The 16,480-nt window shown below is 31.4% G+C and overlaps 1 protein-coding gene across 5 annotated transcripts in view; it reads right to left on the bottom strand.

Moving 5' to 3' along the window:
* Positions 1-16,480, bottom strand: part of GPHN (gephyrin) — a 626,508-nt gene that overhangs the window by 491,806 nt on the left and 118,222 nt on the right. For all 5 annotated transcript variants that reach the window (XM_034992943.1, XM_034992941.1, XM_034992938.1 and 2 more), the window contains exon 2: positions 6,262-6,340. In XM_034992943.1, coding sequence (XP_034848834.1) covers positions 6,262-6,340 — 79 coding nt within the window. The remainder of the gene's footprint in view (positions 1-6,261; positions 6,341-16,480) is intronic.

Raw genomic sequence — 16,480 nt, forward strand, 5'->3', positions numbered from 1 at the left:
TGCAGTTCTGACATAGAACATAGTACTATAATATTGTACTACAAGCCTAGATTAAGCTGTGTTGTCCCAATATATAATTTACAGACTAATAAATATATAATCCAAAAAAGAACCTGATTAAAAATGATAATAACTTACATTTAGAGATAAAATTACAAAGATAATTTTGGTTGCTGTCTTAGATTCAGCAGAACTATTGTAAGCATAGCAAAATGAATGATCAATAATTGTTAAACAGCTGCCATTAAAAAAGGCATTTTCACACCAAATGAATGTATCTTCAGAGAAACAAAGAATAACAATATAAAAATCCTTGTATTTTGTTTAATAAACATTAAACGTCTCAGAGATACTCTAAAACTGAAATTTAATAAATAGACCATAAAAAATAGTAATTAAATTCTAATCTACCTGAACATGCAGTATGAGAATGTATAGCTCTATGGAAAATAACCACTTCAAAATCCACTGTTTATCCTCTGCTGACTGGCATTTTTAAGAAATTCAATTCACCATAGCAACCTGTCTTAACACCAGCAGATAAGTACAGGCTATATTTAGATATGATTGCTTTCCAGACGGCAATCCTGTCTTTCCTTCACATTTAATGTCATGATCCAGAGGACCAAAATATCACTCAATCTGATTGTAGTGTGAAGTCAAGTATATTCAGGGGGACACGGCTATGTTTCAGAACCATGAAAAGAAGTTTCCACCAAAAATGGTTAAGGTTTGTAAAGAAGTACATTAAGGTAAGTAAAATTTTCATGTCTAAGGAATTTACAATCAGATACAACTATTCTGTTCAATTTTATCTATGAAATGCTGTTATTAAGCACTAATCATCTATAATATCAAAATACATTTCAACTAGCACATTGTTATTATTTTTTAATTACTATGCTGCATTTCCAATGTGGCATTATCTAACTAAAAAAGTAATTTTTTTTTACACAAAAGCAATTCTTCACTGATGAGGTATAACAAGAACTGTAGTAATACAAGGCAAGTAATAGAATACAGTATAAGGGAAATGAATTGATTAAAATGTTATTGTTACAAAATTACTATGGACATGATTCATAATCTCCTTAATGATAATGAAAGGAAATAAGTAACAGGTTTTATACAGTTTACTGCACAATATGCCAAAGTTCTTAACATTTTTCTTTATTCTCTAGATGAGTTGCACTGAAGTCATTAAAAAGACAAAATGTAAAGAAGTAAGTGAAGTTCAATTAAAAATACCAAGAACGTATCACATCACACCCATTAGAATGGCATATCAACAACAACAAAAACCACAAACAAACAGAAAATAATGAGTGTTGGTGAGGAAGTCAAGAAATTGGAACCCTTCTGCACTGTTGGTGGGAATATAAAATGGTGCAGTCACTATGGAAAAAAAAGTATGGCATTTCTTCAAAAATTAAAGTTGATTTACCATATGATACAGCAATTCTGCTCCTGTGTATACAACCAAAAGAATTGAAAGCAGGGTCTCAAAGAGGTATTTGCACATCCATGTTCATAGCAGTATTATTCACAATAGACAAAGGTTAGAAGCAATCCTGTGTCCACTGATGGATGAATAAACAAAATATGGTGTAAATATATCGATTAATGGAACATATAATGAAATAATGGAATATAATTAAGCTTTAAAAAGGAAATTCTTACACATGCTACAACATGGGAGAATTCCCTTGGGACTATTATGCTAAGTGAAATAAACCAGTCACAAAAAGACAAATACTGCATGATTCTATTTACATGAGATTTCTACAAAAGTCAAAATCATAGAAACAGAAAGTACAATAGTAGTTGCCAAAGGCTGGAGGAGGGATGGGGAGTTATTGTTTAACAAGTATAGCATTGCAGTTCCGTTAAGATGAAAAATTTCTAGGGACTGATTGCATAATAGTGCATATATACTTAACATTACTGAACTGTACACTTAAAACTGGTTGAGATGGTAAATTTTATGTTATTTTTATTTTATGACAATTAAAAGAAATACCAAGAATACTGATAAGAAAAAAGTATTTCTTGATCCATAACATAATTTATTCAGGATTCAGAATTAAGATCTATTTCATTGAATCATACTTTTTTACAAATCACAAGAGGTTATAAATTGGTAGTATCTTTTCAAAATCTATATATCACTGAAACAATTGAAAAAATGCTGAGTACCATAAAGGGAAAAAAAAGAAGACTGACATATTTGTCATGCTGTACAAAATTCTCAAAGAATATAAACTTTCCCTGTTTGACTATAAAGAAAATTACTAGTACCCTGGATTATAAATTATATTTCTAGTGTCAAGAGATATCCAATTCTGCTATGAATTAAACTACTCTTCCTATAACTCACTTACGTAACACATATCTAGGATGGTCCTAAACTTTAAGGGCTTCTGCAAATTAAACAAGACATACCCACCTATACCACACACATCATCGGCATCAACACAATGAATAGTACAAACAGGTGTTCAATTATGTTAGCCCTTTTCATTCTTATTTTTCCTCTTTTGATTCTTAAACAGCTTCAATAATTTCTATAAATGTTTCTGAGTTCAAATAATTATTTGTGTTAAATAGTGTATAAGTAAGCAATAGGAAATCTAAAGTATAAATATGGTAATATGTTTTATCTTTCATCTTCAGCACACAATCAATGGGGATTTAAAAGTATTTTTGAGAATTACCTCTACAAAGAACACAACTGAATATAACTTAACATTATATACAGTATATAATTTGCATGTAATAAGTCATCTCTTTAGCATAAATAACAAGAAGCAGCATAAATGATTTTTTATAACTTAAATATCATGCATCCCTCAACTTAAAGAGAAAAAAATTAATTATATCATGCTAAGAATAACTTCCTTTATGTATGAAAAGTATCTATCACATTGGATGTGTTTCTAATACGGTGAAACATCAAGTTAAATTTGACAATGCTTTTCAATGTGCCATTGAGAAACCACAGTAAAACAAGAGGTCTTACAACACAACAGAACAAATTATACATATAGCAGAGGAAATCAATCTTAAAATACTTAAAATCATAAACATAAGATGAGCTTTTAAAACAGATAAAATTGTTCATTTTGAAATTTAATATGCATGCAAATTACTAATTCAAACAAATCCTCAGACACATTCATCAGCAAGAAATGAAGGTCAAGATCCTCTATTTGGTCTTACACTTAACACCTGCAGGATTGTGATAGAAAAAATTATTCCCAGAATAACTACCAAAGAAGAGAGCTTCTCAAGTATCCCCTTTACCTCAATCTTCCCACAAGTCACATTCTGCTCTCATTATTGAAACAGCTCAAAAGCAGTAAGGCCAGAACGTCTTTCTTAGGGATTCACAACTTTCTCATCTTTTTCTCTCATGGCATCCCTCCATCATGTTCTTATAACATAGATCACTCAGTTCATTCAAGCCCAATTAGTTCTACCATACAATGGAAGCAAAATCTTGGCGAGTGTAGTTTACACAGACTAACTAGATAAATGACAGAAGGCCTATCACATTACTCCATTAGCTCGACACAGATTTAAAAGTATCACTTTTTGTTCTGCTTTTTCATTCTCCTCTGAGGCAATAAACCCTTAAAACTTCATTCATTCATTTATAGACAGACACTCATACAGACACACATACCACATTTGATTTGGTTTTATTTTTCTACTTTGCCCACAGAAATTCCATACATGCTCATTTATCCAACTATGACATACTATAAACTGCTCCAAGTGTCAATATTGACCAGATAGCCTGGGTTCTCTTCACTTCTTTTTTCCTTCCCTCTTTATCCTCTTCCTTTTGAATAGCCTTAGTGATTGTAATACTTAGTTTTTCTTTACACATCAATTCCTTTCAGCATTAGCAGTTCAGGAATCTGGAGTATTTACCAAATGCCAGTGATTTTTTTAAGCAGGAGATTTTTTTACTGTAAAGACATTATTTTTGACATATTTTCAACTCAATGTTGCAACATAAACAATTCAACGCCATATAGAACCATGTAGTATACATGAATCAATGAACAAATAGTAAAGATTTTTGTCAGGAGTTTGGGACAGAAGAGAGGTAAATGTCTTTAAGAAAAAAATCTGTACCCATGAGGTATGTACTAAGTGAATATTGTTATAGAATAACTCAGAATAAAATATTTCCCATCATAACAACTGAAAAAAATACATTAATTTCTACACTAGGCATTTCCTTCCTTTAAGAATTTTGCTAAGGAAGAAATATATTGCTAAAATATGAATTAAAGTCATTAATAGTACATTTTGACTATTAATAAAAAAAAAGTTCTTTCCAAGTGGCAAAGGCAAAATGAATTCTCACTAAATTCTTATTTTCAAGACTAATGTCAAGAAACTAATGCCAAGTTAAGAGAATGATGCTAAGGTAAGATATCTGCTATTTCAAAACAGAGACAGAATTATTTTCTCCAACCCATGCCGTAGTGATCTCAGATAAATTTCTCTTAGAATACTAAGATTAAATTTAAAATTTAGTACGAGTTTGCATGATGATTATTCCACATTCTTGGAAGAAGTACCAAATTCTCTGAAAACACTATAATTCATTGTTATCATCAATTATTTAAGTATAATTCTCCATAGCTTTTATATCATTAATGTCTAGATGAGCACATTCTTTCCACAAAGACTACGCAATACAGATAAATAATACTATTGTGACCAAAAATATACCTTCAAATAATACAATGGAATAATTTGTTATTCATTCAGATGGATGAAATCTTTCAAAAACAATTATAAAGTTTCCTCCTATATCTATAAGGAAAACAGAATTCTTCATGCAAATAAATGTTATTTGACATTAATTTACTGGGAATATTTACATCAAAATAAAGAATAGTTATATTCTTGATTAAATATTTATAGGACTGAAAGGACAACTGTCAATTTTCAGTAGCATAAAGATCATGGAGAAAGAATACTGACATTCCTTTTGAGTGAGAAAAAGAGAAACAGATTAATAAAAAAAAATTGAGAATTGAGTTTAGAAGCTCATTTCTAAATTCATTACATTATAAATTTTAAGATTCATTTTCAAGATTCTGTATCTTGTGACTATATTTTTTTTAAATGACTGGGAAATCATTAAAGAATCAATATCCTCCAGATTTGACACATGCTTGTGCTTTATTCCTCACAAAACACTCAATTACTAGTAAAACTTGTGGGAGTGTACATTATATATGATATGAAAGACTGATTTCTGGGCGCCTGGGTGGCTCAGCTGGTTAAGCGTCTGCCTTCGGCTCAGGTCATGATCCTGGAGTCCTGGGATCGAGTCCCACATCAGGCTCCCTGCTCAGCAGGGAGTCTGCTTCTCCCTCTGACCCTCCTCCCTCTCATGCTGTCTCTCATTCTCTCTCTCGCAAATAAATAAAATCTTAAAAAAAAAAAAAATTAAAAAAAAGAAAGACTGATTTCCTGTTCTGTTTTACTGAACGCATTACATACATCATTAAAGAAAGCACCTGCCAGCACTCCATTTTCTTTTCTCCGCTGCATAAGGCTTAACTAGTCTTGATTTTTTTTTTTTTAATAAAGGTGATCCTACCAGAAGGTATGTTCATATAGAAGATAGGATGCATAATTTACAGTAAATATAAAATTGTAAAAAATTAATTCATAAAATGAAAATAGAAAATGACATTAGTAAGAACATTAAAAATTGAAACCTATAAAACACTTCAAAAATTTTTCCTTCAATGGCTTTCTAACATAAAATATTAAATATATTCTAAATATTCAAGTATATTATAAATACTTTATATTTATAATTGTACTTATAAGTATTACAAATTATCCAAAAAAAAAAAGTTTAAAATTGATGCGAGCAAATTTAATTGCACCTTTCCCAGCAAATGAATTACTCATCATCTTCCCTACCCAGTATCTACTGCCACATTGGCAAGATATCATCAACCATTAATAAAGACTCTTTGAAAGTTGATCATTAATCATAATGCTATCTCTTCTTCTAATATCTCTTATATTTCTAAAAAGAAACTATTCTATACCTTCACTTCTATTGAAACTGTTGGATGTCCTTCACTATATGCAACACAAATTGTTAGAAAAGAAAAACTTACTCAACATTAAATTAGTTCTCATTTACAACTCTTTTGAAAAAGTCACACTAACTATAAAATTTTAAATTATGCTTAGTACTGAAAACCAAATACTCACAAAGAAGGATCTTGTACGAGATCTTTGAGATTTATCCCACTGCGATCTTCTGCAAGATTCCTGAAGCAACTATCACTCACTAAACAGGAAAGGGGGAGAGAAAAAGAAAATTAATTTTTGCTTCCATTTTATTTCAATTACTACTGACAAAATGGAATTTTTAATTGGCTGGCTCTATGGATAGGATTTTTTCAAAGATCAACGGTAATCAATTTCTGGGCCTAATAGATTTAGCAACAAATATTAATATTCAATAACAAGCCAATAATCTAAACATACAAACTTTATATAAATCCAACATATAAAAGACTAAACACATGGGTTTAAATTTTGTTCTTACTTTTATAAGACTATGTTACCAGCACATAGTGGCAAGTCACTGCTTCAACAACTAGAAAAAAAAAGATTAGCTGTCCCCTCAAATCATATTTTTAAAGATATAAGACAGCAATGTGAGCTAATAAGAATAAACTAGGAGAAAAGCTAAGCCTCCTATTGTTTTCATTTCCAGAAGAATTTGCCACTTACGAGCTAAGAGCCAGAAAGAGGGACACTACTAGAGAAAAGAAAAACCAGCATAGTTCTTGATGGTTCACAGGCTGGCATGACAGAATGAAATCCTATGGAACCCTAAGAAATCCTATGAAAACCATTTTCTGCTGGAAGATTTGCTGAGGGTTGGACAGCACAAGAGGATTTGGAACGAGGAGGAAAAAATGGGCCAGAGGGCAAATAATGTTTTCTATAGTGCTATGGTGATTAGGAGTCAAAGTCACACTACAGTAAGTGGAGCCTACCACTTTCAGTGTAGAATTTCAGCAGATCTCCCCTAAGAAAAACATTTGCTCTCAACCAAAAGCAAGGGGGGCAGGAGGGGTTAGTAAAAGGGGGCAGAACTCAAGAGATATAGTAAAACTTCTCACAATTCCACAACACATAAGAACAAAGTCACATCAGAATATCTGCAACACAAGTTTTACCCATAAAGACATTTAAGACGAGAGGTAGACTAAGTATATCTGAAGTTTTCACTCTACCCAGCTCAGTTTGAAGCTGAGTTAAAGTGATTGGCACTTAACACTTAATAGCATTTATATCAATTTCTTTGATCCTATAATAAACAATACTGGTATATAACAAAAATTACAAAGTATGCAAAAGGACCCAAAATGTGACCAATAACCAAGAGAAAAAATTATATATTTTATATATATGTATATTATGTACACACACATACACAGATAGCTAGATAGCTATATAGCTAGCTAGCTAGCTAGCTAGATAGCTAGCTAGCTAGATAGGTAGATAGATACTGACCCACAGATGATACAGAATCAGAGGACAAGGACTTTAAGAAAACTTAAACTTTCAAAAAAATTTATTTAACATAAGTTGAAGATACAGAAAAATGTTCACAGTGGATGAAAGAAGGAAAATTTCAGCAAAGAATTAAAATCTATAAAAAATAATTAAACAGTAATTTTAGAATTGAGAAACACAGTATCTGAAATTAGGAAATCAGTGGATGAGTTTTATAGCTGACTCAACACAGAAAAACAGGACTTGTGAACTTGAAGTGATCAGCAAAAAATATCCAAACTGAAGGAAAGAGGAAAAACACATACGTGAAAAGAACAGAGCAAAAGAAACATGGGAATCAAACAGCTCAATATAACTGTAGTTGAGGAGAGAGAGAATGGGGCAAAAGCAGTATTTTCAAACAGCTGAGATTATTCCAAAACTGATTCAATACACTAATTCACTGACTCAACCAACCCACACTGGAAAAAGTAAAATAAAATGACATGAGCAGCCAAACTGTTGAAAATAAAAGATAAGAAAATCTTAAAAATAACCAGGAAGAGAAAAAGGACACCTCATCTTCAAAGGAAAAACAGTAAAACTTATAGCTGAGTATTTAACATAAACTATGGAATCCAGAAGACAATGGAAAGCTTTGATTAATATGCTGAGGGAAAACTGGAAATCTAAAAGTCTAGATCTTGATAAAATATCCATCCAAAATTAAAGGCAAAATAAAACTTTACTTATATAGTATTTTTGTATTTATTAGCATAAATATTAAATGATGGATTATTTTCTATTTCAATTCAACAATTTTATTCTATGTATCTTAAAGAGTCATTTCTAACCTACATATGGAGGAAGAAGACTATGACATTCACCTTATTCCTTTCAAAGATCCATTACCTAATATTTTATTTGGATTTTATATTCCCTTTCTTTATAGAGTCCCTCAAAATTATAAATCTGAATGTCTCTCTGAAATAAATGAAAATACATATAAACAATGATGCTACAAAACCATCTGAAATTGAAAAAAGTTTGGATTCTTTCTTATTAATTCCCAAAAGATATTTCCCACTTTTAATTTTTTTGCAATGAGTGTAATAATTTTGATTAATACATAATTTTCATCCCATATTTAGCAGACACTCAAATCAACCTGTTGATTTAAGACAAATTTCCTGCTTTTCATAATTTTAATATAAATGCTCATTTACACCACTTCCTGAGTAGGGTCAAAAGGAAAAAAACAAAATGTTGGCACACTTTAAGGAAAGTTGGTTTCCTGCTGAACTAAAACTGAAGCTATAATATATCATAAAATTTGTTCTCAAGTTTCTTGCCCAATTTGGCAAATATGAGAGCTTAGTTATAAACCTCAGGAGCCTGAAAGTTTTGCAGGCTTAATTAAAATGGAATAAACCTTTGCTCCTTTAAAGGCTTGCTAGTCAGTTGTGAAATGAGTTTTGCTAAAGAAGGCACTTTTCTAAAATTCATGTTCCATCCAAAGTTTAAGTTAAAAACAAAGCAAGAAATCAAAAACAGACACAACAGAAATTCTAAAATTTTAGCTGCCTAACAATATATATTATAGTTAAAGCTTTTTTTCCACCAACACAATAAATTTTCTTATTGTATTATAAATAAGAATATGGCACTTTTTGAGAAGCAAGTGAATATAATAATTTTTGTATGTAAAAACATTAAAATCAATCAGTTTGGGTCACCATATTTTACTGTTTTTTACCCCCCCAGTATATGATGACTACAGGAACTACTATGCTCTTCACTGCACTGACTAATAAAAAGTCATCAACACGTCATCACAAAAATCAGATAAAATGGGAAAAATTACAATAGAAATAGTCAAACTTTTTATGGTATTAACATGAAAATTATAAACTTTACTTCAGCCTGTTTTATACTGATATAATAATTAACTTGAAGGACACAGAGAAAAATTAGAAATATTAGTAAACTGAACTCTTTACCAGAGTTCCTATCCAATCATATGCATTTTTTCCTTAAATGTTCATTGTTTGGATCTATAATCAAGATAATAATTGAAATTCATTATATATTAAGCATTTCATATTTATTATCTCACTTAATCTTCTTTATCATCCAATGATAAGCCTATCTGTGTCACCATTTTACAAATGAAGATTCTAAAGCATGGGAAGATTAAGCATCTTGCTATGGATCATATAGCTAATAAATAGCAATACTGGGAAAATCTAGATGCTATAACTCGAGAGGTTGTACTCTTAATCACTATAGTATATGGACCATAGTTCTCAACAATCACTCATATATTCTGAATTCTCTTAGATTTCCATAACTTCAAAACACATAAAAGTTATACAATTAAAATTCATTACAAGACAGTAAATTCCAACTCAAAGCAGTATTAAAGAATTACAGTTTTTAAAGTGGAATGAAACATTATGGATCTTCTAGTTAAGTGGTTAGTTAACTGTGCTTCATTTTTCATGGATTCTATGAAGGTGTCTCAGAGTAATGACATTCCTTTTCCCCTTTCAGCTAAAGAGCTCTGTTTTTATTTGCTTATGTATTAAGTTGCTTTAAAATTATATTTGCAAAAATTTTACTAAAAAATTTTTTTTACAGATTTTATTTATTTCTTTGACAGAGACAGAGAGAGAGAGCACAGATAGGCAGGGTGGCAGGCAGAGGGCGAGGGAGAGGGAGAAGCAGGCTCTCCGCTGAGCAGGAAGCCTGACGTGGGGCTCGATCCCAGGACCCTGGGATAATGACCCTAGTCAAAGGCAGACGCTTAACCCACTAAGCCACCCAGGTGCCCCTTAAAAAATTTTTATAGAAGCTGAAACACACATACATACACAGACCTCAAAACAGTATTAATTCCACTCATTATTTTATAGATGAGAATCACATTTTGCCTACGGTCAGCAAAAGTCAGCAAACGCAGTATATACTTAGAAATATTTGTAAAATGGATCCATAACAGGGTTCTTAGCTAATCATAAACACCTTTTTTTGGTATATATTCATCTTTTTCTCTGGTATACAATCAAAGTAATAGCTGACATTCATTATGTGCTAAGCACTTTATGTTCATTTTCCCACTTACAAGCATTATGTATAATCAATATGATCTTTGATAAAATCTTTATACTGTATATTCTAAGTCCTACTATTATGGATTATTCAACCTGATTATTAGCAACTATACTATGAAAGACCTAGCCATCTCTGTATTTTAGGATGACATTTATATTCTATCTTGTTCGGGTCAGGAAGGATTTTCCTGTAACAAAAGAATTGCTATCCTCAAAAATTCATGTTTAAAATATACTATGGTAGGAATTCATTATTTAACTTATTGTATTATCCATGTTTATGAACACGAAAATAAGGCACCATTTGAAAATTGCCAGGATAACAGTAAAAACAGATCCAATTGAAAACTCATTTATTCGGAAGTTTCAAAATACCCAGTGAAATAAAATCCCAAAGAAATGGTCCTGTGAAAACAATTGATAATTAAAATGAAATGTAACTTTATACAATCTAGAGATTCCAATTAATTTATTCAAAGTTAGACCAAATAAAGTAATAGTTTACAATCACAGAAAAAGATAAAAATACTGATGTGTGTTTCAAAAAATACATATTTGAGTATCAAAAATTTAAGACCTAGTTGTTAGAAACATTATATATTTTTCTTAAAAGTGTCCCCATCTATGATCAGTGTGAAAGTTAAATGTTTAACGGAAAAATGTCAATATGCCATGATTTTAAAATATCACCCAAAAAATTGAGCATGTTGTTTTATTCTAAACATATATAATTTAATTAATAGCTAACATAAGAAAAATTAGACTGATTCCATAATTCTTAGTCACACTTTTCAACATAAATCTCTATATTTTCTTTTTTGTTATTTAGATAAAATTCACATAACACAAAATTCAGCATCTTATTATTTTTTTAAATTTTTTATATTTATCGAAATTAACCATTTTATAGTGCACAGTTCAGTAACATTTAGTACATTCACAATGTTGTGAGATCACTACCTTTATTTCCAAGACATTTTCATCATTCCAAGAGAAAACCTGCTACTCATTAAGCAGCAAGTCACCATTCCTCCCTTCCCCTAAGCCCTGGCAACCACCAATCTGCTTTCTATCTCTGTGGATTACTTATTCTGGATATTTCATACAAATGCAAACATACAATACGTAATTTTTTGTGTCTGAATTCTTTCACTTAGCATAATATTTTCAAGATTCATCCATGTTGTAGCATATATCAGTACTTCATTCCTTGTATGGCTGAATAATATTCCATTGTACATAGGTCTGACTTTTGTCTACCCATTCATCCTTTGTTGGCCATTTGGGCTGTTTCCACCTTTTGACTATTGTGAATAGTGCTGAACGAGCATGTGTGTACAAGTATTTGTTTGAGTACCTGTTTTCAATTCCTTGGGGCGTATACGAAGAAAGAGAATTGCTGGATCATATGGAAATTCCATGTTTAGATTTTTTGAGGAACTAAAAAATTGTTTTCCAAAGCAGTTACACGATTTAACATATCACCAGCAATGTAAGAAGGCTCCATTTCCCAACATCCACAGTCATTGTTTTTTTAACTTAGTCGTAACAGTGGGGTGTGAAGTATCATCTCATTGTGGTTTTGATTACATTTTCCTAATGACAAATGGTGTTGAGCATCTTTCCATATGCTGTTGGCCATTTGTATATCTTCTTTGGAGAAATTTCTATTCAATTCCTTTGCACACTTTTTAATTGGGTTGTTGACGTTCCTGTTGTTGAGTTGTAAGACATATTTACATAATCTGGATACTAGACCTTATCAGACATATGATTTGCACATATTTTATCCCATTCTGTGAGTTGTTGTTGTGTCCTCTTGATAGTATCCTTCAATGTACAAAAGTTTTTAATTTTGATAAATTTTAATTTGTCTATTCTTTCTTTTGGTGTCACATCTAAGAAACCATTACCAAATCCAAGGTCATGAGAAATTTCCCCTACGGATTCTGGTATGAATTTTAAAGTTTTAACTCCTTAGGTCTTTTATTCATTTTGAGCTAATACAGACATTAGCATGTGAGGTTAAAAGGCTGACTTCATTCTTTTACATGTGTTTATTAAGTTGTTAAAGCACCATTTGTTGAAGAGGCAGTTTTTTCCCCACTGAATGATCTTGGCACTCTTCTGAAAAATCAATTACCTATACATATATGGGCTTATTTCTAGACTCAATTCTATTCCATATATAGAATAAATATATGTTTGCTCTTATGCGACTATCACACTGTTTTGATTACTGTAGCTTTGTAGCAGGTTATTAAATGGGGAACTGTGAGTCCCCCAACTTTTTCTCTTTCAAGGTAGTTTTGGCTACTCACCATTCCTTGCAATTCTATATGAATATTAGGATTCTGGTCCATATTTTACACCAAATTTTGGTCCCCATTTTAAGCAGATTCACTTTATTGTATTTTTTTAAAGGCTTTATTTATTTGTCAGAAAGAGAGAGCAGCAGGCAGAGGGAGAAGCAGGCTCCCCATGTGAGCAAGAAGCCCAATGTGGGACTCGATCCCAGGACCCTGGGATCATGACCTGAGCCAAAGGCACATGCTTAACTGACTGGGCCACCCAGGCATCCCTAACCAGATTTATTTTAAAACACATTTTAGGATAACCAATTATCTATCCTCAGATACTACTTTATATTTTCCTCCACGCCTAATTCCTACAATTTTCTACCTACTAAAAGAAAATATTACAGAGCAAACTGAATGAGGTAAATGAACAACAAATGAAGGTAAACAGTAGTGTTTGAAATTTGATAATTTTCTTAACATATTCAACCCAAATTACAAGCCAAAACAATGCATTTTTGCAAAATGTATTATTTTCACACTATCACTTCATATGATCAACGTTGCTTTAATTTTAAGTAATTTTAAGTAATTTCAAGCTGTTTTACGAACTTCGTATGAGTCAAAAAGTAAAACATACCCATTCTGACAAAAATTAAAACAAGAAGCAAAATCTCCTTTCCCAATACATTTACAACAGATATATGTTCTGAGTTCAAGCTACAGTTTTAAAATCATTTTTTGAATCTGATGCAAGTGCAAAGAAAATTTTGTATTTCAAAATCCATCTAACTCTGCAACTGAGAAGCTTCCACCTTATCTTTAATTGGAAGTGATTATTCTGCAATGTAATAGCATGCTAAAAAGAAAAAACAATCCTAACAGAATTCTAAAAACACATTCTAAATAATTAATATGCTCAATTAAAATCATACATTCATGAATTCATTCAGTATTACCAATAACTACCTGTGTGAAGAGACATTTGCAAAGATAAAATACTCATGCAAATCAACATGAACAGATGAGCATTTGCAATACATATTAATGACAGGAAATAGTACCTATAAACTCTAATTACCCCCCATTCCTCTATTCAAATTGGTAAATATGTATGATAATATTGCACTCAGTTATTATTTTTATATATGGATGTCATAAATTTAAAAATTGTGGAAATCTGTTGTCTTTTTTTTTTATAGCAGTATATACATAATATCCTCAATTTTGCCTCTTGGCCTGCAAAACCTAGAATATTTACTATCTGGCCTTTTATAGAAAAAGTTTAGTGATCCCTGCTTTAAGAATTACCATGCAAGTGGATGTTATAATTCCTGGAATGTGCATTTGTGTAACATATGCCCATGACTTTGCATAGAAGGTGCTGACTTATGCTTTTCTCTATTCCCTCATTTCTCTGGCCAAAGCCCATTTCAAAACTCAAATTATTGAGAAAACTTCGACAAAGCAGGAAAGAATATCCAATGGACAAAATAGTCTCTTCATTAAACGGTGTGGGAAAACTGGTCAGGTACATGTAAAAGGAAGAAAGTGGACTCTTTTCTTCCACCATACACAAAACTCAAAACGGATTAAAGACCTAAATGTAAGACCTGAAACCATAAAAATCCTAGAAGAAAGCACAGGGAGTAAGGTTTCTAACACTGGCCATAGGAACATTTTCCTAGATATTCCTGAGGCATGGGAAATAAAAGCAATAATAAACTACTGGGAATACATCAAAATAAAAAGCTCCTGCACAGAGAAGGAAATAATCAACAAAATTAAAATTCAACCTACTGAATGGGAGAGAATATTTTCAAATGAGACATCTAATAAGGGTTAGTATCCAAAATACAGAAAGAACTTATCAAACTCAACACCCACAATAGAAATAATGCAATTTCAAAATGAGCAGAAGATATGACAGATATTTCTTCAAAGAAGACATCCAGATGGCCAACAGACACATGAAAAGATGGTCAACATCACTCATCATCAGGGAAATGCAAATCAAAATTACAATGAGATGTCACCTCATTCCTGACACAATGGCTAAAATCAAAAACAAAAGAAACAACAAGTGTTGAGGATGTGGGGGAAAAAAAAAAAGGAACCCTTTTGCACTGTTGGTGAGAATGCAAACTGGTACACCACTGTCGAAATCAGTATGGGGGTTCCTCAAAAAGTTGAAAATAGAACTACCCTATGATCCAGTAATCACGCTACTAGGTATTTACCCCAAAAATACAAAAACACTAATTCAAGGTTATACCTGCACTCCTATGTTTATAGCAGCATTATTTACAATACCCAAATTATGGAAGCAACCCAAGTGTCCATCAATAGATGAATGGATAAAGTAGATATGGGATACAAAGACACACACACATATACACACACGTACACACACACACAGGAATATAATTCATCAATGAAAAATTGAAATCTTGCCATTTGCAACAAAATGGATGGAGTCAGAGAAAGACAAATATATTATTTCATTTATATGTTTAAGGAACAAAACAAATGAGCAAAGGCAAAAAGAGAGAGACAAATCAAGAAACAGACTGTTACAGAAAATAAGCTGATGGTTACCAGAGGGGAGGTGGATGGGGGATGGGTGAAATAGATGATGGGGATTGAGAGTGCATCTATGATGAGCACTGGTTGATGTATGGAATTGCTGAATCATTATATTATACACCTGAAACTAATATAACACTGTATGTTAACTATATTTAAATAAAAATAAAAAAGAAGTACCAACCTGGAAAGAGACTGAGATGTTATTAGGATTTATTATAAGCCAATTAAAAAACCCAGGAAAATGGAACCAGACAAATATCTTTTAGATTAATATCATTCTTATCATTCATTTCAGTTGTCTTTTCTATTTCTCATTTCTTCATAGGATTTTAAGTACCATTTTCTTCATTCATTGCTTGCTTCCAGGATATTTTTATGAAGCCTCTAAATATTCAGGAATTTCCAAAGAACAAGTTAAGAATTCCATATCAACTTCATCACGTACAGATAGAATACTACACAGAGATATAGAAGACAGATCATGAATTACTTCCTTCTTATCTTTCAACAAAGATAAACAGAGAAAGACTTTCAAACATGAAATAAGAAAACATTCACATGCTTTACTGAAACTGTTAAATTAGTATTTTAAATATGCAATTATAAAAATATTCATTTAAGAATTAATCACTTATTTTAGGATAATCACTAGCCTTTTCAAAAATTTGAAAAACTTGTAAAAACCTCAGAGTTCTTTATTTAGTGAATTTCAATTTTTATCATCTCCTTATCTGTCTTTTACTCACATAGTGTGGTTAAGAACAGACTCTGAGGTTAGATAAAGTGGATTTGATGTTAGTGCATCCATTTAATGTGTATCTTCAGCAAGGTAGTTAACCTCTCCCCTTTCCTTGAACATTTCATGTTTAAAATGAAGCTAATAATAGCACTTCTCTCAGAACTGTTGCATTAAATAAGTCA

The sequence above is a fragment of the Mirounga leonina genome, unplaced genomic scaffold, assembly GCF_011800145.1.
Source record: "Mirounga leonina isolate KUSES-001 unplaced genomic scaffold, KU_Mleo_1.0 Mir_82, whole genome shotgun sequence".
Taxonomy (NCBI): Eukaryota; Metazoa; Chordata; class Mammalia; order Carnivora; family Phocidae; genus Mirounga; species Mirounga leonina.